The sequence below is a fragment of the Limanda limanda genome, chromosome 4 (assembly GCF_963576545.1).
Source record: "Limanda limanda chromosome 4, fLimLim1.1, whole genome shotgun sequence".
Lineage (NCBI taxonomy): Eukaryota > Metazoa > Chordata > Actinopteri > Pleuronectiformes > Pleuronectidae > Limanda > Limanda limanda.
This window is the reverse complement of record NC_083639.1, coordinates 9,778,043-9,804,721: the sequence shown is the minus strand read 5'-3', so window position 1 is coordinate 9,804,721 and position 26,679 is coordinate 9,778,043. Positions and strand designations below refer to the sequence as shown.

General features: G+C 41.1%; 1 protein-coding gene across 1 annotated transcript in view; it reads right to left on the bottom strand.

Moving 5' to 3' along the window:
• The window catches only part of LOC132999353 (guanine nucleotide-binding protein G(i) subunit alpha-2-like), a 47,208-nt gene that overhangs the window by 9,560 nt on the left and 10,969 nt on the right, over window positions 1–26,679 (bottom strand). The window contains exon 2 of the mRNA XM_061069008.1: window positions 913–955. Coding sequence (XP_060924991.1) covers window positions 913–955 — 43 coding nt within the window. The remainder of the gene's footprint in view (window positions 1–912; window positions 956–26,679) is intronic.

Sequence of the window (26,679 nt, the reverse complement as noted above, 5' to 3'; positions counted from 1 at the left end):
GTAAAATGAAAATATTAAAAACAAACCAGCTATGTACCCTGGAACCAGTCGAGAGTACTGACATACTGTATCAGTATTCTGCACAGTGACTCGACGACTCCTCCACTGATTTAATGAATCACTTAACAATTGTTTCTTACCTCCATAGGGCTTGTGATAATGTTCATGCTAGAGTGACTTCTAATGACCTATTTCCAGCATGTTGCTTCTGAGCCAGGGGGCGTCTAACTCTATACATTAGTTACCATATCAGCGAGCAGGAAGATTCCACTTATCATACGAGAAACACCCCTGTATTAAATACGCTGCAGCGCAGAGGCAGATGCAGCTCACGTGTGTGTGTGTGTGTGTGTGTGTGTGTGTGAGAGAGAGCAGAATGTTTCCAAATGGAAACTACACATACGAAGACCACATTTAGTGGACATACCTTCTTTCATTAAATTTGAATACAAAAAAGAGGCATGAAAATTAAGATTATTTGCATTTTCTGAAGATTATGTGTGAAATAACTTGTATTGGTTTCTAGCTGATCTAACTGTTAAACTGATGTAGAGCTGATATGAACCCTCCCACATATGGTCTATTTCAGACGTCTTCCGTCCTGTCTGGTGTTACATTCCTTTTTCCGTGAAAGAACAACAGCAGCAAACAGTCCACATAGATAACACTGTACATAATAATTACAATCTTTATATAAGGGCCTCAATGTGCATGCACCCAAAAGAAGTTTGTTCTAGTATCCAAAAATTATTGCGCTGCTATCACTCTTCTATTTGATGATGCAGTAAATAAATACTGATCTTCAAATCAATGTTGTTGTTGTTTTTTACTTTCTAATACTAGTGTCCCTAAATACATATTATTTTGTCAGACCTGTTGGGAGGAAAAGCAAAATAATTAGCAGTCACTCACTTCATCTGCTTCACAATGGTGCTCTTCCCTGACTCGCCAGCACCTGCAGAGAGAACAAAAACAGGCAGAGGTTAAAAATACGCTCCCGTTAGACCAGAAATATAAACAGGCAGCCAGGTTGGCCGCTTCACATCTGGAGCTCCCCCTCTCCATCTCTCACTTCCATCCTGAACCAGTCTACTCTTTCCTCTCACCGTGAACCAACAGGGACTCTGCCTCTACGGCTATAACCCAGACATTACCAACTGTAGTCTGAGTTGAAATGGCAATGAAGCAAAGTCTTTACTTCACAGTGGAAACAACAGAGACACTTTGAACCTCTGAAGCAAAAAAACCCAGGTGCCATCCTATCGTCCTCTTCTTCTTCTTCTTCAAGACAAGTCACTTTATCCTAGTTAACATTTTAATGGAAACGTCTGACAAGGTATGGGGCCTTTTTTTTCTTCTTATCCAGTGCTATGTTTATTCTACCAGCCTGAGGCGACCAGGGAGAGCTCATCTGCCACAAGGAATTTAACACTACACACATACAGACACATAAACCCAGGGGTGCCTGTCAGTGCACTCTGCATTCGAACTCGCCCAGGGTGAAGTCTCTCTGGGATGACCCTCAAAATACACTACTACACAGCATGCAGCACGCACATGCACAGAGAGGCCCCCGGGTAGTAATGGGCAAAGATAGTTTCCATAGACAGCTGTCAGCTCCTGCTCCTGCATGGTCAATGAGCTCAGACTGGCTAATCAAGCAGAACAAACAGTTTGCCTTGAAATGAAGACAGTTTTAATAGACATCCCAGAGCCTAAAGGTGTCATTAGGTGTGTGCTATGTGGTCAGAGATGTAATGTTTGTGTCCGGGGCCTGAGCGTGCGGAGCCAGGACACTAGGGTGAAAGTGATTTTCTGTTTTCACGCAGAGGCATTGAGACATTCTCCATTTTGCATCCACCACATGGTTCTGGAGTCTCCACCGAGTAACCTGCAAATCAAACTGTGATGAAACGCACGTCCATCTGCCGCACAGTCTGTGGACAATGACAGTGTTACACCGGAGGAAAGGTGGGAAAGAAAAGCTCTCTCTGGCTGCACTGTATACATTGGATAGGAACTAAAACTGTAACCATATCTTCCTAGAAAATAAGAAACAAAACAAAAACATTATTTTTGAGTGTGCCCTTCATTTGATATAAAGCGGATACAATATTACGCAGCGCGTAAATCCAGTTTACACCTCAACCCTCAAATGGTAAGCAGTCAAATAGATGGATGGATAAATCATGTGTCAAATAAGCACCATTACCAAGGAAGCTATGTTTCCTCTGATTTTCTTTGTTCATCAGCAACATTACAGAAAAAAATCCATTCATCCATTGGTCAATTATCTAAACACATTATAATTAAAGGGTTGTAAGGAGAGCTGGAGCCAATCCCATTGATCGAGGCGGGAAAAAAACATTCACGCTTGGAGCGGATCCGGTTAAATCGGTTAACCCACAACTTATTTATGACAAGGTGAAATAGGGCATTAGCCTTGACAGAGGTATGCACTCTCTGATTTCCCTTCTACTTCTACTTAAGCTGGTTAAAACTACAAAAGGCCGTCAAACTGTTTCTTCTTAAACATCTTCACACTTACGCTGCATTTAACTGTCTCTTAGGTTTAAGCACTAATAAATGATACTTATAATTTTGCATTAAATATCAGGAGGACAACACAGCAAAAGAGAGTTGGCCAAATTTGTCCCAAGAGCCATGTGCTATGTCTGGTTTCAAACTGCGAGAGCATATTTTCTAGACTTGTGAGTTCACACAAACACACACAAACGCAAGCTCTCCTGATAGTAGTAAACATGCCCTTTGGAGTTTGTCCAGTGAATCTGAAGCTAATAACAGTTAGAAGCGAGCAGTGAAGTTTGGCAAATATCTCGGTGCCGCTGCCGGTTTGATTAACAAAAAGGTAGCAGCTATTATCACTGCACAACACAAACACAAATACACATCATCTCCAGGCAGAGTGTGTGTTCTCAGCATTCAAGCATGTGCGTGTGGAATCTGTCCGGAGCAAATGATATGTCTGCTAAAAAAACACTCTGTTCATCCGCCTCTGACAGAAAATTTAATGTGAGAATACTGAAACGCCAAAGAAATGTAGAGCACAATAAATTAGGGAATATACTAGGATATTATTTATACAGCAATATACTAATGTGCAGTACTCGTAGTTCAACAACAGCGTATAAAGACACATGCAGAGGAAGTACAGGCATGTGATGCAATATTTGTCTTGAATATTTTATAGTTGCCAGCTGGTATTAAAGGCTGCCACCAACTGTACAAGCACATGTACTTTAGTAAGAATGTTTTTTGAATTCCTGCAGGGCTGGACACACTTTGTTTTTACTAATAATATCTTAGCTGAACGAACAGGACGCACACGCGCACACACACACACACACGCGCGCGTCTTAGTAAAACATTGGTGCTACTAACAACATTATCGATGGCTCTGCTGAGTTATGTCATTGTGACAGTAAGGACGTGTGCAAAATACCACGACTATAAAGTAGCTAAATGGAATTCAACCCGGCTATAAAACTATTATTTATCTGTGGTTTTCTTACAACAATAGATCCAAATATCTGCTATGAAACAGGCCTTTTTTGGGAAAAGTATGACTGAGTACACATGCCATCACCGTCAGATCTCACCGAGTGGGGGTAGTAGCAGACGAAGCTTTGTTTTATATGCTTTGAAGGATCAAATATAAGACAGGAAATGACTGATTACTGACAGGGAGGACCAACATGGAGACGGGTGCCAGGGGGAACCAGTACCATCAGGATCGACTGGGGTCCACCTGCAGCAGGACAGGGCCGGGTGTCTGACCCATGATTGACAGACTGTATTCACAGGTGGTGAGTGTCACTTTTCCTTTACTCCGCACATGACGACAGCAAATACAAACAGTTCTAATCAAGTCCCACATGACCACACACCAACGACTAAAGCAAACCTTACTTTCGTAAAAGGAGAGAATGTGCTGCTCCCACAAAGTGTTGCAGTGGTGTACCCGGCACTTTCATTAATTTAATTGTTAGAGAGCAGATGAGGGAAATAACTCTTGCCTGTATTTATAGACAACATGGGACCCACAGATTTTAGCTGGGCTTCATTTGGACTGAAATGAGTTGTAATTGGGTGTCTACCTTTGTTTGAGGATGTGCAGGTCGCTGCCGAGGGGCCCCTTGGTATGAAAAACAATTATCATTGTTGTACCAGGGGAAATCGCTCAGTTCCGACTGTGCAGGTGGTTTTGGTGCTTTGTTAAGCTACAAGCTGAGCTGAGAGATCTAAATGTTAATAATGGACCTGTTAAAATATGTCCTAGGACCTGACCAATCACTCCTAAGAAATGGGTTATGGTCTCCTCGTCATAATTTTGGTGGTGGAAATATGTTCTCGGAAAAGTATTTGTGAATTGATGCAGCGTATGAGCGTATGCACCTTTCAATGTGTTTGCCCAGCAAAGATGTGGCTAGCTTGTGGCTCTCAAAGGTTAATACTTCACAATACTATTTACCAGCAGCAAAGCTACTGAGTGTTCACCAATAACTCAGTTACTCAAAATTGTATCTATGTGTTCTATTTTTAAGTAATAGCTAGTTTGCTGACTGTAAAGTTATTTGACAGTTATTTGAGTGGAAGGGAAGATAAATTTGATGTTGTCTGCCTTGAGAATAAAACGTATTCTTGTGGCTGACAAGACTTCACATTATCTGATTTACTGCACAATCATTTTAATCTCTGACTTCCCAGACAAAGAACACACTTACTCAGTTCAGTGTTCAGGCGTCTGATGTGAGCATTACAGTTTTCAACCTCTGCTTTATCAGACATAAAAAAAACCTTGTTGACGGATTGGTCTCAAGGTTAAATATCTCCACATCAAGATGAATATTTGAGAATTACGTCCTAAAGAGGAATTTGAGTTTTCTTTGACGGAGAGATTAACAGAAAGGTCTGACAGAGCTTTATCTACTCCCACATTTAACGAGTGATGGAATTAAATGAGACAAAGAACTGTGCCTGCCTGCTCTTCTGTAAGAATTCCTGACATGCTCACACAGTCTCTAGAGATTTGTTATCCGGTTAAGCATGATGAAAATGACAAGTCCAGATATAAAAAGAAGACATTTCAAAGAATCCTTCCCACTGTCCTGTGTCAAGACTGACAGTCAACACCTCAAAACGATTGTTATCGTTCTGCAGTGCAGACACATTGCATCAGCATCCTGCATCCACAGCTCATCTAGTTTAAAATGGAACTGTCCACCTCCACTGGTGTTAAAGCTATACTCTGTGTGTGAATAAGTGTGCATGTGTTTGGAGCAAGTGTGACCCATCCTGGTGGGACTGGGAACAAGACACAAAGGCAGCAGTGTGGGTGCCTGCTAGCTGAGAACACAGGGCCGCTGTTGATGTTAAGACCTGAACCGTTCCAATCTGAGCTATAGCTCAAACGAGTAACTCACACTGCTCCGCCTCCTTTCAGTCAGCCTGACAACTGACCTCGCCACCCGCAGCAAATCACTCCATGGCCACTAGCAAAGAGTAAATTAAACGCTTGTGGGGGTATGACTGAAGAAGCTTCGTTTCACTGCAGATGAGAGGAACATGTGTTGAACTGGGAAATAAATTAAAACAATAAATACTTAAATAACAAAACCAGTGCTGAGAGGGCTCTCAGTCCTGATGAGTCTGACAAACTGTTTGAGGCATGAACTCAATGACGATACAATAACAAGAAGACTGGAAGGAAATTCAGTGGCACTGACCTCGGAGGACACTTTGACAGGGGATGTCCTAATTTCAAGTACAGGAGAAAGATGGTTGAATATTTTAAAAGTTTAAGGTAATTCAACCAATCCCAAAGACTAAAGTGGGTTTCAGGCCACTCAACCGAGCCTGAGAGAGTAATTTGCAGAGCCTGACCAGAACCTGACAGTCTTTCTGCGTTTTGTGTCAGAACCCATCCAGAGACCGATGTTTTCCCTGTTGTTTCATGTGCAGCTTAAAAACCAGAACCGAACAGTCATTGCAAAAATGTTTGTCCAGACCTGGCCCGGTTTGGGTATCCAGACTAGTACAGAGACAATATGGCCAGAAGCCTCAGGTTTCATTAAGATGTCTTCCCTCTCACATTGAGGCCTTTTCTCGCTCCCTGGCTGATAAGCGTTCAGTAACATATTGGCCTTAAACAATTGTGTGGGCACAATAACTCAAACACAATATAAAATAATCCAATTCAACAAGCGTGTGTTCTTGCAGAGATATTGTACTACATTCCGCTAACTGCACACTGTTTGTGTTCATGTATTGTGATTGTGTACAATAGGGAGGAGTAGGCTAATTCATATCTCTCCCTCAATGTGATGCATGCACTCATCTTTCAAACATGCTTTTACAAGCTACACCAAATATCCTAAATAAGACTGCCGGCCTCTGAGTAATTACTGTGTTGTAATTGTGGAGCCATTTGCACTGCACCATCAGGCATGCAGTCATTTTACTGAAAAATGAATAGTACATTGGCTCGGCTGAGTGGAAAATGAATGTCACATGCTTTAATGAGACAATTATTTAAGTTAGTCCTAAGATGCCAATAACTGAGTTGCAAACAAAGCAAAAGTTGAATAAAACATCGTCAAGAGCAGGAGAATATTTCGCCGTCTACTAAATCTATAATGAAACGGCCCTCTGGTCTCCACTTCAGTGCAGACCTGATAAATAAATCAATGTGTGACCTCAGTGGTGACAGGCCGCCCCATGAATATCAAATATGAACTGGCCTTCAGGTTGAACTCCGAGGCCAATGGAGGCAAACATTGGATGTCATAAGGTTTCAAATCAATATCCACTTAGAGACACAGAGTTAATGCTGTTAAGTCCACTTTAATGTGATTTTTTTCTGAGTACAGATAAATATTAGTCACAGTGCATGAGGGGCTCGTCTTATTGTTAGACATCGTTTCTCACCCACTTGAGACTCCTCGTCCTCACGGTCTCTTTTCTCACTCGCAGCAGCCTGAGACACATCGAGACTCCACTAGATAAAACAATGAGACGCTTGAATTCCCCCCACCAATATACAGTACACTAAGCATACAGTGGAAAGGTGATAGGGTGGTTTTCAGTAACCTAAGTGGAAGCAATGGGAATATAAGAAAACAAAAGGTAGAGAAGAGGGGGGGCGATGTTAGAGGGGAAAAAATAACAATAAAGGTGCTGAGACGGCAACTCTTCGTGTAGGAGGATCCACAGAGAGGAGACAGCCTCACCACACTGAACTTTCTGACACATCTCTTACATAACAAAACGGCCTTCATCACTTTCCCATCTCCCCTGGGCCTCACTCTCTTTGTTCTATAATCTAATTAATTTATTTTTCAATCATTCCTTCCAAGTCTCCCTCCAACTATCCTCGACCGCCTACACACCAAACGTGAGCGGTCCGATGGCGCCCGTTCCCTCGCCTTGCGTTGAGAAATGTGCCATCCCAGACACGAGACCAGAGGCCCTCAGAGAGACACATGTGCCACTTCCTATTCTCAGATCCAATCAAGGAGGAAATGGAAGCAGCTTGCATGAACATGTGTACACTTGTGAATGCAAAGACACATGCATACACATCCACTGACATATCTGTCTGTTTGAAAGACGGCGACGGACGGATTCAGTCTCCTCCAACAGATGGTTACCGTGCCTCGGGCAATGAGCAAGTCTGGACAGCAGAGTCGCAACTGCTGCCAAAGCAGAGAGGAAAAAGACGACGAGAAGTCTTCCTTCTTTATGTATATCGAGTGCATGCGAGGCAATACTGATGATGGTGGTGGAAGAAAAGAGCATTTCATTTCCTTCACATAAGCCATTTGGTGACAAGTCTCCTTAAGGATGCACATTCCCTTGACAAACTACAGGCCGGAGCAACTATCAATAATCCATTAATCATGACAAGCTTCTACAGTTTTAAAAGGCATTTCCTCCATCGTAAAGCAGCTGATGAGATGCAGAGCTGAAAGGAGCAGTATGTGACAATTAGGACTTGTTGAGCTGCAACATGCTTTACTGTGTATGGAAAACCCCTCATCATGTTTATTATCGAGGAATCATTAACCTCAGCAATTCTGGAGTCATAAAAATATAAGCAAGACTTACACTCGTATGAACTGCGTTTGATTATTGGACCATAAACATACAGCAATGGCAGCAGTGGAGCTCGGAGCGCTACGTGCAGTTTATGAGTGAAAATGTGAACCACATGGTCAACACACCTCCTGAGCAATTAGCGTTGGTAAAGATTAACTGATGCAGATCAGGAGAAATCAAGGAAGAAGAGGAAACAAACCTATTTAGATTAGAAGAATAAATTGAATGTAAATTTAATGAGAAGTTTTGTTAAAAAAACACCAGAATTAGGTGGCGTTTATATATGACTTATTATTTTTGCATGAGATTGAAGGCCATAGATTAATATAACAGTCAACAGTGAGACACAAATAAACTGTTGATGATGCTGTACAGATAGTATGAAAAAAACAACAAATGATACCATAGCTCACAGGAGCTCAGGAGTCTGTCATCTTTGAAAGTGTAAGAGGTAAAATGCTCTGTCAGGGAACTGGGACCACTGGTATTAAATGTCTCTGTCTGTTTACAGCTGTCTATAACTGCTTTCAGACCTACGTCTTTTTCCAGAAAACTTCCAGAGGGGCTGGATGTGAGAACATAAATGTCAGTCACTCTGGACATTTTCTGGGCTTGTCCTGCCAGGCCTCGAGTAAAATGCCTGGAAAATGTCAGACTGAGCCCACATGAGAATTCAACAAGAAAATCTCAGGAAGAATTCACAGCCTGCGAGTGGGCATGTTGATATTTTTAAAACACAACGGACGTAGAACTGGAAGAATACAAACATCTCAGTATGACAAAGAGAATCGAAGAAGATGCAGACGAAGATGTCAACTGGGAGAGATAAGAGAGCTTTGGGAGATGACGATAATTTTTAATCATTCCAAAATAGGAAAATTGGTTTGAGAGGAATTATTTGGCACACTGAGATAAGCGGAATGGCAAACGTTGATTGTAGCAGACGGGAGAGAGGATCAGCTGAGGTAAGTAAAAGGTAAAGAGAGGACAGGAGGAGGAGAGAAACAGATGTGCTGCTGTTAGGGACCCTGACCTGACACTTAACGCTGGGCCCACCGTGAGGATGACACATTAACTGGCCAGTCCCCGGCCTTAACTGCCGATGATTGACAACCTTGACTCCCACTCAGTAGTAGATTAGTGCTCAAAGCCTTAACAGGGCAGCTACAGTCGATCAGGCACCGATTTGAGTCGGTCAATATTTAATACAGATGACTCATGCCCCTTAAATCCCGATGATCAATTAAAAATATAAATAATGGTGAGGTCTCTCTCGCTCTCATTTCTGTCATGGCTTTGATCCGAGTGTCGCTCCCCCACCTCATTTCACCGGCTCGGAATTTTTGTAGTGAAACCGTTTGACAGAGCGGCAAGCTATCAGGCACGCCACAGCGCCAGGAGCGGTAATCACAGTCCACCAGATGGAAGGAATTCATAATTGATGTTGATTTTCAAACTGTATGCAAGGATGAGGGAGCATCAAGAAGAACGGTGCTTAAAATCTGCAGCCCTCGAGATTTTCTAATGTGCTGCAACATCTGGAGAGGGCTCCCTCTGACATTACGCTACTAAAATGCAAATAAGCAAGAAAATCCATTTTACAATAAAGAATGACCTTCAAACACACATTTCTACTAACATGTTCCCCTGTGCTGCAAGTAAAGAGCAAAAATGATCATGTATTTAGTTAAGCAATGGAATTAGCCAGCTGTTTTTAATCCATTATTTCGTTTTCCATATCATATATGTGCAAGTTCGTGTTCCTTACCACAGCTGTTGAATGACAGGAAGATGCCAGTATTTTTGTACTAATATCAGACAGAAAAATGCAGAAATAGCAAGAATTTGTCGTTATATTCATCTGTTTATCCTCTCCCTGACTTTGACACCTAAGTTCATGTGGTTTAATCAGAGCTTACGTCTTGCAGGCATCTGGTGGGGTCAGTGTAAGGATTGTGTTACATGACCCCTGATAAGGCACTGCAGCCCCGGCTAAAGACAAAGACCTTGAACGACAATCCTGTTGCACATACAGACACACAATCGTTATGGGATCGAACCGGGGTCAAACACTGATTTAATTCAGACAGATGTTCAACCTGTAAAGATGAAGAGAAAATACACAGTGCTTCCTTGGAAGGATAAAGAAGCACACAGCTTTGTTCACTGCACTCAAATCTAGTGTGGAATGAGTTTGTGGGCTTGGTGCACAACAGCTTGTGGATTATTTCCCTTATTGTACATCACATTCCCCCTCTGTTTTGGCTGTTTAGTGTGTGTTCTTTGCAAGATATATTGTGTAGCAAAATGTGTACATGTGGTAAATGTTTCAAATATGTGTTTCGACGGAAATTTGGATTTATTATAACCAACTGATAATGTGATGAGCTTTCTTTTCTTTGTTTTTGAAGATTATTTATAGTTAACGTCCTACATCACAAATGTATCATCTGATTACAACAGAAAAAACCTGATCCACAGCTCTGACAAATATAATCAATAGCTGGAATATTTCTGGCCCCTTGCCCAGTTCTGGGCCCCCAGAGTCGTTCAGGTGACCCCTCCCTTAGAGACGTCCATAGAGACATAAATCTGAACACAGTGTGACCATACAGAAAAGCACAGCACTGAATCTGGCAGTCCTGGCCTTTAATTCAGTTTTGCATCAACACCAAATAGTCTGGAACATATACTGTAATTGAAGCAGGTCCCTGCACCCTAATGATCTGTACTGTGTCACACTGTTCTGTTCAGTGTCTGAGAGCCATATGACACTTGTACTACTCCCACAGGAAGGACCACACACACAAAACATTTAAATTCACCCTTTATCTACTCATCAATATGCCAAAGGAGGGGTGGTTGAAGTGTGGAGTGAATGAGTGTTTTTTGGACTCAAACACCTCACCCAACCCTTCATCTGCATAGTGGTGAGTAGATAATGAGTGAAATTTCATTTTTCGGTGACTATCCCTTTAAGATTCAGTCTCAGTTCAAACAATGAAACAAAACCAGGAGGTTGAGCAGCTTTCACTGGCTCCACAGTCCCTACGAAAAAAAATCTCACAGCATGAGATTGTCCTACTGCTCTTTCACTGTACATTACTGTAGGATAACCCTTTTTTTATTCACCTTCAAATGGCAACACAGTGATGGTCCTAAACTCATGGGAGGCATCTGCTGCATCATGGGCAATGGGCGACTAGGTAATGTGCTGCTGATGCATTATACATACATCCATTACCTGCCCCCCTCCTGCACTAACCTTTGTACTCAGACACACATTCCCATGTACAGGCACACAGAGATGGAAGAAAAAGGCCCAATGAATTATGGATTAGGGCATTGCAATATAAGCAATGACCTGTGGGAGAAGCCAAGTATAAACAATTGGCAAGAAACAAAAGCTGTAGGTGGTGAGGAAATGAAACTCTCAAAAATAAGAAGTCAAATGAAGCTGAGGTGAATATACAATATCTGTGCAACTCTTTCAGAGACAAAGGAATGTGGAATTGCTTTTTTGATGGAGATGAAGTTAAAGCAACAAATAACAGAAACCTTGAGAATAATTCATGATCGTTCTTTTACAGTTAGAATTGAATTGAAAAGCATATTGGTCTTCCTCAGTGAACTTACGCTGAACTCACATTTATGTACTAAATGAGTGCTTGAACCTTCGCTTGGTACGGTCCCCGGCTCTCATGCGATAGTGTCATGCTAGCTACTGATGCGATGCTAGAGAAGTACACAGAAAATAACCAGATGAACACACACCAGGTTCACCAGCTGACTCTATGTCATCCTTCTAATTGACGTGATTTGATTGGCAGTTGTCTCCGCTGCTACATGAAAACTTGAGCGAGCAACGCCATGCAACAGAACCACAATGTAATTTTGCAAAACACAACATCACTCAATGCAAATGGGCAGCGTTTCAGTTTAAGCCTGCAACATCAAATAGTCCTGTGTCACAATTCATACGTTACACATACTGCATGGTCGAGAAAGGAGCAGAGACCAACACACGTATACACACAATGAGGCCTTTCCTACACTAACCCATAATGCTATCTTTTTTTTGACCATTTATCCAAGTTTCCAAGATTTATTTCTGCTAACAGTTGCAGCTTTGCATCTGTAATGTTAAGAGAAGAGAAAACTGTCTGTTGCCTCCAGCTTTTTGTCAAATTATAAACTTCAATATAGCGTGCCAACCAATACAACAGTCATTAAACGGTAATCATTATTTTCAAAGTATCCTGTCAGACAAGTTCCTAACCATGATATAGTGACTCATTCAACAGTGTTTGTTCTACAGGTGGCTTTTCTGAGCTACAATTGAATTCCTCTTTTTCATGACACATGTAAACTAAAATATATATCATGTAAAAATACCCAAGTCAATTAACCTTTTGCATGTAATCTGAAAACTCTACTTTGAAAACAAGTCCCGCCCACATTTAATCCTAAATTTTCAGGTTCATATACGTTTGTTTGTACACGGCAGCCAAATAAAATCAGCAGCTTCCTGGTCTGGCCCGCGATAATTACTCTGAACTAAAAGGCCATCGATCAAAGAGTAGACGAGGCGGCCAAGGCTGCCTGTGAAGACTGGCCTTCTCCCAGCCCCGAGTCAGAAGCTGCCGTGGCCTTGAAGCCTGCAGACATGAAGGGTGGGACCAGACCAGTACACCTGACATGGTCAGAGCAAACATCATCGCTCAGCATTTCAAAACACATTTAAATGACACGCTCCGACTTTGAAACCAACTTTAACTTGAGTATAAAACCTGCTCTCTCTCAAAGTTAACTTTAAAGTACTAAATAGTAAATGAAATAAAGATAATTATACAATTTCCATTTGACACAGATTTTACAATATATGTATGAGCAGAGGCCAAGAAACAAGAAAAGGTGTTTCTCTTCAGTTAAAGCTAAATGTAATTTACAATCAATAAGCAAAGATTCAATTTCAAAATACTTTCTTGAACTATAATCTGTTTCTGTTTCAGTGCAGCAACCGTTTTTGGCAAAATTTGAACCCGTATCTGAAAAAATAATATGTATCCAAAATGTTTGAATAAACGGATTATCTACCCATATTGACTAGATGTGTAATTCTGGAGCTGACTTCGTTAAAGTAGCAGAGAAAGGCAACATTCATGAAGTGAACTGCCCAAAGGTTTTAGGGAAGTAGAGGGTTTTTAAGATTAAACTCATGAATAATGAAAAACACATTCTGCAGCCACTTCTATATAGAGAGCAGTGTTCCTGCTTCTGTGCTGCATGATTCTAAAAGCTGGAGGATGTCAGCTCATTAATGAAGCACTCTCTTTTTCTCAAGTCTTGACATTCATTTTTGTCAACCTGGAAACGCATTATTAACTAATTCACATTTAAAACCAAGGTTGTGAATATTAGCTCAGCTCAACAAGCAAACTGATGGAGTGAAGTGTAGATGAGGATAATCTGATGTGTGCCAGTGATTCTAAAGAATAAATAAGGCCTCAATTAACCACAGGCAGCATGACAGGAAGTTTATTCCTTCTCTGTGTCACTATAGCAACCTCAACTTGCAAGATGATAAAGGGCACAGGAAATGAAAAGAGGAGGGGTGAATGGGAGGTTTCTGAACAGTTTACACGTTTTCCTGAGAGCACGCAGGCTGATACTCGCTTTGCCGACACCGTTCACTGCATGAAAGACTTCAAGCCGATCCGTTATATCATGAAGGCAAATGTAATTGCAGAGTTCCTGGTTCCAACAATCAGACTCACTTGGGACTTTGAATATACTGTACAAGAGGAGGAAATGAAATTAAAATCATGATGGAGGCTCTGTAGGAGACTGCTGCTGATATTCTACGTTTTGACTGGGAGGGTATATTTGCAATATATTGTAAGACGTATAAAAAAATTGTCAAAACCTGTGAAGTAATCGGTTCCTCTGGTGTGGAGGCCTTAGCTATGGAAAGTGTAGACAGGTGTCAAATTCGACAAACCAAGAAACGTTTGTTGCCCTGAGCGGAACCAATGAGCTGCTGCTTCCTGCCCCCACCAGTGTATGTGTGAAGCTGCTGATGTATGAACACTGAGGACAGAGAAAAGCCCCTTGAGATACTGTATCCAAACATCAGGAGAGCCAAGTTAATGTTTATCTCATCAGAGGAAATCGAAATAAAAGAAAATGATAATAAAAGAGCAATGGACGTTTACAGGTATGATATCCAGCCTGTGATGCAAAGTAATAGAGCTAATGCTGTATTAGTTTATATACAGATAACAGAATGAAACCCTTGAATGGTTCCGTCACACCTGAGAGCCTTGGCACACTATGTAAAACCACCCTCTTTTCAAAGTATTATAAAGGTTCAATATTTGGCAAACTGAAATTCCATTAAAAACACTTCTAAAGACAGGTGACAAGTAAAGGAAAATGTGTTTTAGTAAGATGTTGGGCCTTCATATGAAACACACTCAATGCTCCTTCGTATTTCTTCAAATCTCTGAACTGAAGGGATGCAAACCCTTGTTCCAGAAGTCACTTATTTGCTCTTTTGATGATGGAAAACTAACTCTAGGGGTCTTCTAAAGGAAATATCGAGGATCTGCATTAAAGGAACAACTGTCTGAGCAGGTCCCCAACCAGCGTCTCTCCTCAGCAGATTCATTAACGGTTCTCTGCTGTTTCAATCATTCAGTCAAGAGTCTAGGTGATAGACAGTTGCACTTTATTTCTGTCAATTCTCTTTGACAACGTGATTGTGATTATCTCTGTTTGAAATGTCGAACAGACATTTTCCATCCGTTCATAATTCCCTCACACCAACTTCAAGATTAAAAATTGGTTTAGTACCAAACTCTGCGATGTAACAACTATAAGTAAATGTGTATTATTTGTATTTTAGGCTTGCTACATATCAACAGTTCCTCTTCACTTGGAGGCTTGGGCTATGAAAAATGCATATTACGTGTGTTTAATTTGCATTAATGGGCCGTACTGTAGGCAGGAAAAAACACTGAACAAGGCTCGACAGTGCGACAGTTTTCACTGCTGAATAGAAATAGTTTTTGAGACTGTGAAATACATTTAGGAGAACAAGTGTGAAAACGTATCACGAAATTCCGCAAAAGCAGCTTCTCTTTTTTTAACAGATGGTTCAAAATGTGATTTCACATGTACTGCTGCCTGACGACCTGCTTACAGAACAGCTGTACCTGTGACATCCTGTTCCTCTAAAGGGACTGAGCACTTGTTTTGGTGGTAGTGATCTCTACAGTTCAGTAACTTGCTGCATAAGCCAGTGAAATAGCGAATGTAAAACATTTGGCGTCAGTTGTGAGTCACCGACTTCAGATACTGACGTTATAAAAATACACCGGTTCTCTGAGCTCCAACGATAATAATCATTATCAAATCAGTGTAGAAAGCATTCAGCTGCAGCTTCTTTTTAAAACCTGTCCTAAGTGTTGCTGTCGTCTGTTAAAATAACGCCGTCAGCGGCTTGTCATATCAACTGTCACTACAGTTTGTGTTTCTGCATTCAACTTGTCAGTACCTGTTGAGGACAACCTCCACTTTGTTACAACACTGAGTGAGATGAGTGATTCAACAAATCCAACAGAGTGAGACACCTTCTTTTAAGTGGATTGTCTCATCACTGTCAGGGGTGGCTTTGTCCAAACTGAACTTTCATTCACCAGTATCAGAAATGTCATACTTTTAGCCCATGATTAAAACCAAGACGCTCATAGCAAATAAGCAGTGTGAGATGAAGTAGTCCACAGCTGTGTTTGATACACTGACAGTTTAATCAATATTTAAGGATAGATAGGACTGAGTATCAGCAGATACTAAATATTAAACAACTCAGATCAGGGCGGAAAAACTCACTAATAAATACAGTTTAAAGCAAAAATAACTAACAACCTACTGTATGTCTCCTTCTAAATGTCTCCTTGTTTACCATCATTAAGGAAAAACACTTTATGATATACACTCTCACTGCGTCCCAAACGTTCTTTATACACTTTTTCAACTGAGGAGCACAGAGTGGTCAATGGGGAAAAGGAATTGACAAATTGACCCAGGATTAAAATGGTACTCCTCTCAACAGCCGTGTGACTGTAAACATGTTTACTCTTACACACACATACATGATCATACCTTTTCTTTACAACTCATGTACACCGAGATTTCCTGTTCTGTGACTGACCTGTAACTAACCTTATTCTGCCCTTCAACTGTCTCATGGTTTACTCAAATCATAGATTACATGACCATAATATGGTACAGACTATATATGATATACATTTGTACGCTACATGAGTAATATGCATTGGCTACCATCTGTTATTTACAATATGGTGTTCTTTTGTATCATAAGCAAGAGATTTATAGCCTCAATGACCAAGCGCAGCATTATCCTTAGAGGGGTGCCAATGTGTGTGTTAGAGGGAGCGAGAAAGAGAGAGACAGGAAGGAGCTCAACGAATCGATGTGCTGCATATAGATTTAGAATAAAGCAACGGCACAAAACACTTTATTATAGATCATTTAAGTTATTGTGAGGCGTGAAAGGGACAGTTAAATTCAATATGCAACTGTGGCAGGACACATTAGGGGGTCTAGACCCTGGAGCTGTCTAGGTAATTCATAGCAGCGATTTAAGATATTTACTGACATATTCAGCAAAGTTAATGTGCCATAAAAACCAGGTGTGTGAAACACTAGAATTGTGGGCTTATGTTACCTGTCACTGTGTACTATGCTGTGTGTGTGTACTTATTTTTATATCACTCCTGTGCACAGAAAAGGAGGTCCCTATGAGCCCAGACTACTTTTATGAGGGTGAAGGATTGGTTTGGGGGTTTGTGTTATGTTAGGTTTAATACTAGAGGTCAAGGTTAGGCATTTAGTTAGGATGGTTAAGGTTGGGGTAGGGCCCTGGAACGCATTATGTCAATGAATTGTCCCCACAGGGATAGTGAAGCAAATGTGTGTGCGTGTGTGACTGAGCGAGTACTCCACAAGAATACGGAGCACCACCACTCGCACAGAGAGCTCTTTGTGTGAGCACGTCGCCCCTGAACCAGCAAGTCCACCGAAGCCTCGTTGCAGCTTTGTTTGGCTTGCTTTCCTTTTGTTTATGCTACTTCCTTTCAGGCTCGTCTCTCTGCAGCTGACCAGAGAGATGGCCCTGGACTCTTAAAAGAGGGAGCGAAAGAGACACAGTCAGAGACGGTGAAGGACAGACGGATGGATGGACAGGCTGACAGACAGACAAATGCTCTGTCTAGTGAATCGGGTTTAGAATTGGCCTACGTAACTGACATGATCCCAGATTTAGATAAGATCCCAGAGACATTCAATTATCAACATTTATGATTGAAATGAACCAACGTGATATCAAAAATAAAAGTACTTAACAGTATTTTTCACTAATTGAAAAATAAAATGATATTGTCCAACCTGTGAAGTTTTACATGCAACCCACAAGTTCTGAGCCAACAGGCAGTTTATTTTATTTGTCCACTTACTGCTGAACATTTCTTTTCGACAGAACACAGGGTTTGTAACTAACGTGGCCATTGATTCTCTGACTTCAGGTTTAACAGTTATTGACAGAAATCCACAGTGAAAGGAGCTACTCTGACTGGCTGCAGGGGAAATGTACCAAAACCTTTTACACACCCGTTTTTTTCCTCTGAGAATTTCCGTGTTATCTGATTGGCCCACAGCATAAATATTAAGTGGTGCTTTATTCCACCCTAATGGGGACAGATATAAATGCAGACCATAATCAGTTTAAGTTACATTTAAGATGTAAGGAATGAAATTGAAGACCCAATATGACCTCTGCGGTAATATCAGGGTCAAAGAATTACAATTACTTGAAGTAGCTATGTAGAAAACAACCCTCTCTCTCTAACCTTATTTATATGGTCTTTCCCACAGCCGAGCCAAGTGTAGTCAACGGGTCCCCTTCGGTCTTGTTTGTAGTTTTATTACAGTTTGCTAATATTTTTATAGTTGAGAAAGAACTAAAAGTCGTGACAAACTATGCATGCTGCCAAAATGTTCTCTTTTTGTAATACTGAAGTGTTGCCATACAGCAGACATTAATGATGAGGGAGGGTCTTCAAACTGACCACCAGCCTACTGCACATCCAGTCTTGGGCTAAAGTTGCTCCTCGGATTTTTTGGGCATTTTAAAACCCCGTAGAAACTGTGACTATGAGACCCATTAAATGTGACCAGTGTCTTTCGTATGTTATGTCTGCAGCGTTTGTGGAACAAGTGGGAAAATGAAGAGTCATCCTCATAAAACGAGCACCATGATGTATGAGTCACATCCTTACATTGTCACGAGAGATTCAAAGCCAAATCTACCCAGATAAGAAAACATTCTTTTAAAAACACACACAAACAGGCACATGCAGTGACCGTCATTGCTGTCAGTGACATCCTCCCAGCTGGTTCTGGTGCCAAAACAGACCTGTTTGCTTTCAAAACACACTCTGCTCCAGTGATAATCACCATAGTAACCGGAGGGTTGAAACCGTGAGCTATCTGGACCTTTCCACACATTAACAATTACGGTTCGTTGAAGCTGACATGCAGACGACTGTCATAAAACATTGGGTCGAATATGAGAAGACAAGGCAGATTATTTCATTAACACTTTTACACCGAGGAGTAATACCTCACAGTTGACTGTCAACAACGAAAACATTACCTTGACAGTGCAGCCTGGCGACAGAGCCCTGTGGCTAAATGGCAGAGAGAAAGGCAGAGATAAGGTCTCTTTGCTGAGTACATACAACTGAGCTCTTTTTTCCGCCTTTTTGACCCTTATTTACCAAACATAGATTCACAAAGATTGAAAGCTGTGCTCCTGCTCCTGCTCTTGCTCCCTCCCCCCCAAAAAAAACAACCACAGTGGGATCCACTGAACGGCACCAGTGGACGGGTCAGGAATGAACTGTCTTGCTCAATGTCACCTCCACAGTGGTAACTTAAATGCTTGTTAGATATTTGTGTCACCATCATAGCAAATACTTGTTTTTATAATTAACATGTTCCCTGTCTTTCAGCCTTAAGGAGAACAAAAATGCTGGTGGCTCAGTGCTACTTCTGGGAAGTTTGTGTCAAAGGAAAAAATAGGAATCAGAAAAGAAGACAACTTTACAATGACAGAGCTCATCTGCCTCGTCTTTCAAGGTGCTGTCAACAGGAAGTCAGAGCTGAGAGCGGAACTTGCCCTTGTGAAGGTCAAACAGAAGACACAGGGGTTGAGAGGTTTACGTTTTCCACAAACTCTATGACCTCCTAAACCTTTTATCATGCATGATTTGAAAATATTTGACAACCCTAACCCTTCATGAAGCCCAGCAAAAATGTCCTGACAAAGTGAACAAAATCAGAACTGAAGATAATCTGGAGAGAAATATTAAAGATCTACTACAGAGCATTTTACAGCACCTGCAGCAGTCAGAGCGTCTCAAAGCACTTTCATGAAGAATCTGGGTAAGAGTGAACCAAGCTGTCATCAAATTTCATGCCCAGATATTAGCCCTTATCTGCCAAATAAAAGGATGCTGCTCATTCTAGGATGCTAAACCTTAAGGGTATATTTTGTCTGTTCAGTAATATACAGCATGCACTGTATAGTTTAAAAGAATTAGTGTGTGCTACAAAGATTGGTTTCTTTAGTTCTCTCTGCTGGAAATTAACAGAAGACCTTACAGAGAAGGGTGTTGATGGGTTTTTTCCGTCTCTTACCAGGGGGTCCATCTTCCACCATCTTTTCTGCTCGTTATATTGAAAATTAAAAACGTTCAAGATCCTACAAATGTCGGGTTCCTTTTATGTTCCTTTTATGTTGTTAAGACCCTTCTGTAACCTGAACACAGGTGTTTTCATGGACCAGTGACCATTTTCATTTATGACATTGTTAAGGTCTCAGGAGAGAAGAAAAAAGACATTGACATAAGGCTTCATGCAGCCATAAGTGGTTGTGCTGACTGGCCAGTAAGACAAAACTGAATGAACTAGTCAAATCATATCCAAGAATGAAATCAGAGGGAGGAGTGATGCTCCAATAGATTGTTTATTTTGGACCTTGGCAGCAGCAGTTCAGAGCAACAACTCATAGTGCTTCTGTGGTCTGACCCTGCTCACTTCCTGCCTCACAGGAAACATGCTGAACAGCCCCTGCCCTGCCCTTCCTGTTCCCCCCTGCTTGTATTCATACACACACACACACAAAAGTGTCTGCCTTAGTTGAAGACTGCTTCTTCAACCTCATCATCTTGCTTGACTGAAACATCCATCAAACCAGTAACTGACTTCTCTGGATCATTTCACCCCACAATGCGTAGCATCTGCAAAACCAGCTTTAAAACCATGTCAAGACAATCATTGGAAATTTAGACATTACAGCTCATAACAAGCCATGCTGTGCCCTGAGTTTCCCAGACTGCAAACCCAAATTACCTTGTCTTTGCGCCTGAACCACTACACCAGACCGGGCCAAAGAAAACAGTGAGACAGCGAGCTTGGAAAACATCAGGATTAAACATGTGCCTGGGCTGAGCTGGACTGTATTTGAGAAGTGACAATGTTAACAAAAGAGTTCTCCAGTAAAGATGGGGGAAAGCTGTATTTAGGGTCCACTGGAAAAAGAAGGGAGGCCATCCTCCCGGCAATGCAGCACTGAATCCTCCATTGTCTTGAAGCCTCATTTCACCACAGTCTTTAATCAAGCCTGAGTGTAACAGGCAGGCCATTTTTCAAGCCTGAAGAACGGATATCTAAAAAAAAAAAACAGAGCCAATGGAACAAAAGTATGCACTGGCAATGTGGAGAGCTGAACAGAAACTTTCCTTCTGAATCTGATTTGAGATTTTTTTTTGTGTGGATGCACTGAGTGTTGTAGGTCTCAATGTGTGCGATGCTTCATGAAGGTAAAAGCGAAGCAGAAAACAGGACATCAGCCTGCCACAACTGGCAGCCTTTGTGGTCAGGTTTGAGTCAGTGCATTGCCTGCTGCCTCTGGCTCAGTCTGTTTTTAAGAGCTGACTCTGAGAAGAGTGTTCGATAAACCGATGCAAAGAAAGGCTCTGAGTTACTGTCTATACACAACACGGTTGACTTGAAACTAAAACTAAGAACAGCTCTTTTAAAAGGATTTTCTTTTGAAAAAGTCAGGTCGATATAAAACAAGTCATAACAAACACCAGCGGATAGTTCAGAATTCAGCAATTAAAAGGAGCATGCGGGCATAAACAGAAGAGAGAGAGAGAGGCTTCTGATGAAGCTGTGCTCCTCCTGCCCAGTTCTGAAACTGATCTCAGTACAGCCCTCTGCTCTTTAACTTAACTGGCAAGCCTTGGCCCCCGACTGACAGCAAAATATGCACCACAGCAATTCAACACCCCTACACTTTGTTATCACCTCTGCTCTCTCATCAACCTCCTTCGCTTATCACCCCGTCAATCACCTATTTTCTTTCCCATTTGTGTGCAGCCTAAACTTGGCACTTCCCTTCTATTTTACATCTTTCTTTTTTATGTTAATAAGTGTTCCTCTTCAGAAAGCCGTAGGATATTTGGGCCCTTTTTTACCCATACTGGCTCACTTTTCTTCCACGGATCTCAATCATTCATTCAGCTCATGAATTATAACTAAATTTTCTACAAATGTGCAGTTGTCCAGTTTAAACATCATAATAACCTTAGACATATTAATCCCACAAAGGATATGGTGAGGAAAACGAAGCTGCCAATTCTTTTTTCCACAAGTCAAGTACGCATATAAATGTAATCTGACGGAGTCTGTGTGGCTCCTATTCAAAACTCCAGTGAAGCTCCAGCCATGTCTGCTCATTCTTGGTTGAGCAGAAATAGTGACCCCAGCCCCACCCTCTCTCTGTTCTCCTACTCAGTATTCCCTGGCTAAAAAGAGCCTTAGTGTGGGAGCGCACCAAACTGAGGCCCCACTGAAAACCACATAATTACAAATCACAATAAAGCCCTCAGTGCTGTGTCCCTGCCAGAGGCTCAGCTGCACTCTGGTCTGCTCCAACCTGAGGACTTTGCTTACAGGCCCCCTGTCCTTAACCATTTTCAGTCTGCAAACTCGTGCCCTCTTTCCCTCCGGCATCGCTCTTTTTCTTGCCATTGCTGCATTACGGACTATTTTTCCGCCATGTCTCTTTTTCTTGCAAGTTTGCAAGAACTAATTTAATCACTGCATACGCTTGTCATCACTTCTCTCAAGCTAAGCGAAAACGGAAAAGAGTCTGTTTACACCTGATTTAAACTTCAAATGCTATCCACACTAGGTAGTCAATTTAGGGAGTTTTAAGTATAGCTTCTTTAGGGAGTCCAGCAGAATGCTGATTCAACAACAGCAGAGACTGATTTTCTGGTGCAGACACAGACTCACCACTGACAAACACAACAAAAGGCCTTGAGCAATCGACTTTGAATTCCTACTACCGGTCAAAGATCTGTCCATCTGCAACGCTACCTCTCTGACCGCTCATGAACTTCCGTATGGTAATCAGTAAGAATCATCGGGCCTGGCTATCAAACATGGTCCTATTAAGAGTACCAACGAAATTACACAATTACTTTTGACACCTTAATATAGGACAAATATTATACTAATTGAAAATGCTGTTTGGACAACTCAATTTATAAAGTTGCACCTACAAAAAAAGTAAAGAGCCAAAGATGTACTGTTGGGGACAGTAACATTTTGGTTCAAATGCCAACTGTACCCAATCCAAGAATATTACTGTTTTTTTTTTCAGAAAAATGTATTATAAAAATAACTCAGGACACCAGTGTAGACTGGTCAGATCATTAGCTGAGAACTGCACAGTTATGCAGTTTAATAATGTATAAAGTAGAACTTGCTTACTGCTCATCACTGGAGAGAACATCTGCAGTAATCAGTTTCTAATTGCTACGATCATAACTCACATCGCACAGTTACACAGACGTGCGCTCAACACAAGTAAAACTTAACTAAGTATAATTAGTTTTCTTTTGGAGCGAACTCCGACTACAAAGACAAAAAATAGCTTTTATTAGCCAAGGAGTGGTGCCAGAGCAATAAAGGCCTAATGCAGTCTAATACAGAGCTAAAGCTTCAGCTTTGAGCAAACAAAACTAAGCCAATCATTAAGCTGAAATGAAAGGAGCAAATCTCTCCAGTGAGTAAAAGCTAATTATGGTTCAATTGTTCCCTCAGGGTATCAGTGGTGGTCTGACATTAGAGTCACCTTAAAAGAGAGCTACTTGTCTGAAGCCTCCATGCTAATTGTTCTGAGATAACAGCAAGGGCACTAATAATTATTGCTCCAAATAATAAAGAGAAAGTGATATCGACCTATAAACTGGGCACACTAAAATATCAATGTGAAAAGCTTCAGAGATACATACAAGTTTTGTTTCATTGTTGGTTTGACTGAATGCGATAACATCTAACTTTGCCCTCGGCAACTGAGTCGAGTATCCAGAGCTGCAGTGGAAATGCTGATAAAATCTGTAACTTGGGGCAATGATATCAACAAAAAACACTCTGTTGTGTGTTATGTTCTAAAGATAAGGTCAATTGAAAAATAAAAAATTAAACCATTTAAAAAAACACAAACACTGGTGAGATTATAGGTCATTAAAGGACAAGCCTTATCTTATTGATTAATTCAGTAGTTTCCACAATAATTCGGTAAAGATAAAAGTAAAATCCCAGCGCCCTTAATAGGTTATTGTCTGACCGAAGACAAAACACAATCCTGCAGCATAAACAATCAGCTAAAGTCTGTTTCTTTGACTGTCACCCCTCTACCTCAGTGAAATCTACCTGTCGGCACCAGTCACAGTCCCATATCATTATCCAGTCTGTCTACAGCTACAGATCTTGCCCCTGAAGCTCAAAGGTTGAAAATGAGGGAAAGTCATAAAAATGGATGGTTGAGTTGTGTGTTGTTGTGACTTTTAATAACCTGTGAATCAGACCATACCGAGCTGAGCCATTGCAGTTGTTTAGAGAAACGTATTGAAGACATTTTCCGGAATTTTTTCCTTCCAGGAACCTAGTGAAATGTCTAGAAAAGGAAAATACAGCAAGAAAATGTCGGCAATCCAAAGCAAGCAGGCGTGTTGGTGACGTTTCTAACATGTTACAGTAGCAAAACTGGAAGAGCACAAATATCTCTGAATAAAAAAAAGATGCAGACAAAGATGCTAACTAGTAAAAACAACAGGATCCTTGAGCATTTGTCGATAAGGGCTGTTGTTTATGTGCTGTAAACAAAAACACTTTGCTTTCCGCAGCAGAGATGTCATGAACTGACTCCCATTTTCTACCAGAGCTCCACCACATCACATCCCCTTTGTGATCTCGACAATCTCCTGCTGCGTTCTTCAGTAAAGAAAAGTAAACAGTCCATGTCCGGAAACAACTTGTGTCTACATTTGAGAGAAGAAGGAGAAGTGTGGCATCTTTAACACAATTTCTATTTTTCATTTTCTCTCACTTCCAGATGGTGGGCACACACTGCCTGATATCTCCTTGGCTGTTATTGTTATTTTCCCTTTGTCAGTGTAAGGACTGTGATTACCCCGACACAAGTTGGCTGTCACCTCAACCACGAACAAACTCGCCTGTTTGTGGGAAGGAATTCTTAATAATGTGGATAAGACCATCATATGCTCTACTTATTAGTTTTCCTATCCTCCGGCTCACCAACATTCGTCAACTGTGGTAGGAATGGAAGGCACACAGCTCCTCGAGCCATTGGCACAGTTGTTGCATTATGAGTTATTTAAGTGGAAAGTGCAAAAACAGTTTAACATCCAGAGTCTAAATCAAAAAAATGTAGTGGGAACGATGCAAAAGTGGGAATTGATGTAGTTTCTTATTTATAAAGGATTTACATCAAATAATGTAATCGAATTTGTTGTATTGAAATTCTTAAGATCCTATGAAAACAGCATTAAGTGACAAGCTGTAATATCGGAGCGGTTTCGTTTGGTGTGGTAACAAAGTGTTTAACATTACTGGTGAGATCAATCCATTGAAACTTACTCAGAGGAGAACCAATAAACTAATTCTCCATTCCCACAGTTGTGAGCTTGTTGTGTTTTAAGCTGAATATTGAACTGGACAAAACTTAGCCTTGGTATTGAAGATATTTTCACTATGGGCTTAAACAGGAGCTTTTTTTTTATATGTACACATGGGCTTTTACGCATACTCTCCTGTGACCAGTTACTGCTGAGATGAGCTGTAGTACTCATGACTCACCCCACAGTATTTTCACTACATGCATCTTAGTGCAACCTCTGCAATGTTGTGAACTCACAAATGGATGATTCTGCAGGGTTTTTAAATCTGAAATAGCAGATAGAGGAAGAGGAGCCACCTGGCCTGAGCACGTGAGTATATTGGGGTACAGCCGCAGCGCAATGTGAGAGGGAGGGGAATAAGAAAAATACAAGAGTGACAAAGGTAGATTTATTTTGTTGATATTCACTTAAATAAAGACTATTGATATTCACACTGACCCAGGTGTAATGCACACATTCTTCACCCAGGTTGCTCAGACTGGCCTTGGTCTATTCTGGGAGACATACGGCTGGGGTGCCGCCCCTTTCCTCTGAAAAAAGCAGCTCTCGCTTTACCAGCAGCTCTGATTAAAACCATCTTGAAGCCACCGGCAGGTGCTGACTCAGCTTTTTCTCCCCCTTTCCCTTAAACTTGAAAACTCAGATGAAAACTTGCTTTAGAATGCATTTCTTCTTAAAGCGTCTCTCCCTATCTCACTCGCTTCCGCCAAAATTAGCCGTTAAAAGCCTGGTATTGCGTGCGTATGGGTTAGTTTGTGTTCCTGAAAAAATAAATGCTGTTGCCAATATGTCAGTGACAAACATCCTAAAAGGTTTCAAATGCAAGTCATTCACAAATAAATGGATTAAAATAATCACTTAGAGGAAAAATAGAGTGAATTGGGTTTTTCTTCCGACTCAAGATAAGCTTTCCCCATCAGTTGACATTTTGTAAATTATTTATTATGTTACTTGTCTTGTGCAACACATTTAAATGCCCCCTCACAGCGACAGAGAATATAAATAAATATTATTAAGTTGCTCTATTGTCTTCCGACCACCGTGCATTTTAACATGCCTACTAATCCCGCATGGGAAAGTTTCTGAGCTCATTTTAAAGTAGAATTAGTTTATGTTGTATTTAATGTCCGCCGGCCTTCCATATGCCAAATTTTACACACGAAAGCCCCTCCATAACACACCAAGCCCACACAATTACATCTTGGTATGGGGGTCCCACACACACTTCTCTATTTGGCCCTGCAGATTTAGGAGTTCTTTTTTTAATAGGGTGGAAAACAAAACACCACATCAAAGTACAAACATACTTTATGGCTCTACAACATTCTTTCTAAAAATCCCTGTCAGCTCAAGGGGTGTGTTCAGACACATACCAATGCTGACTGTGTATTATGAGTAAAAGATGAGTTATAACTAC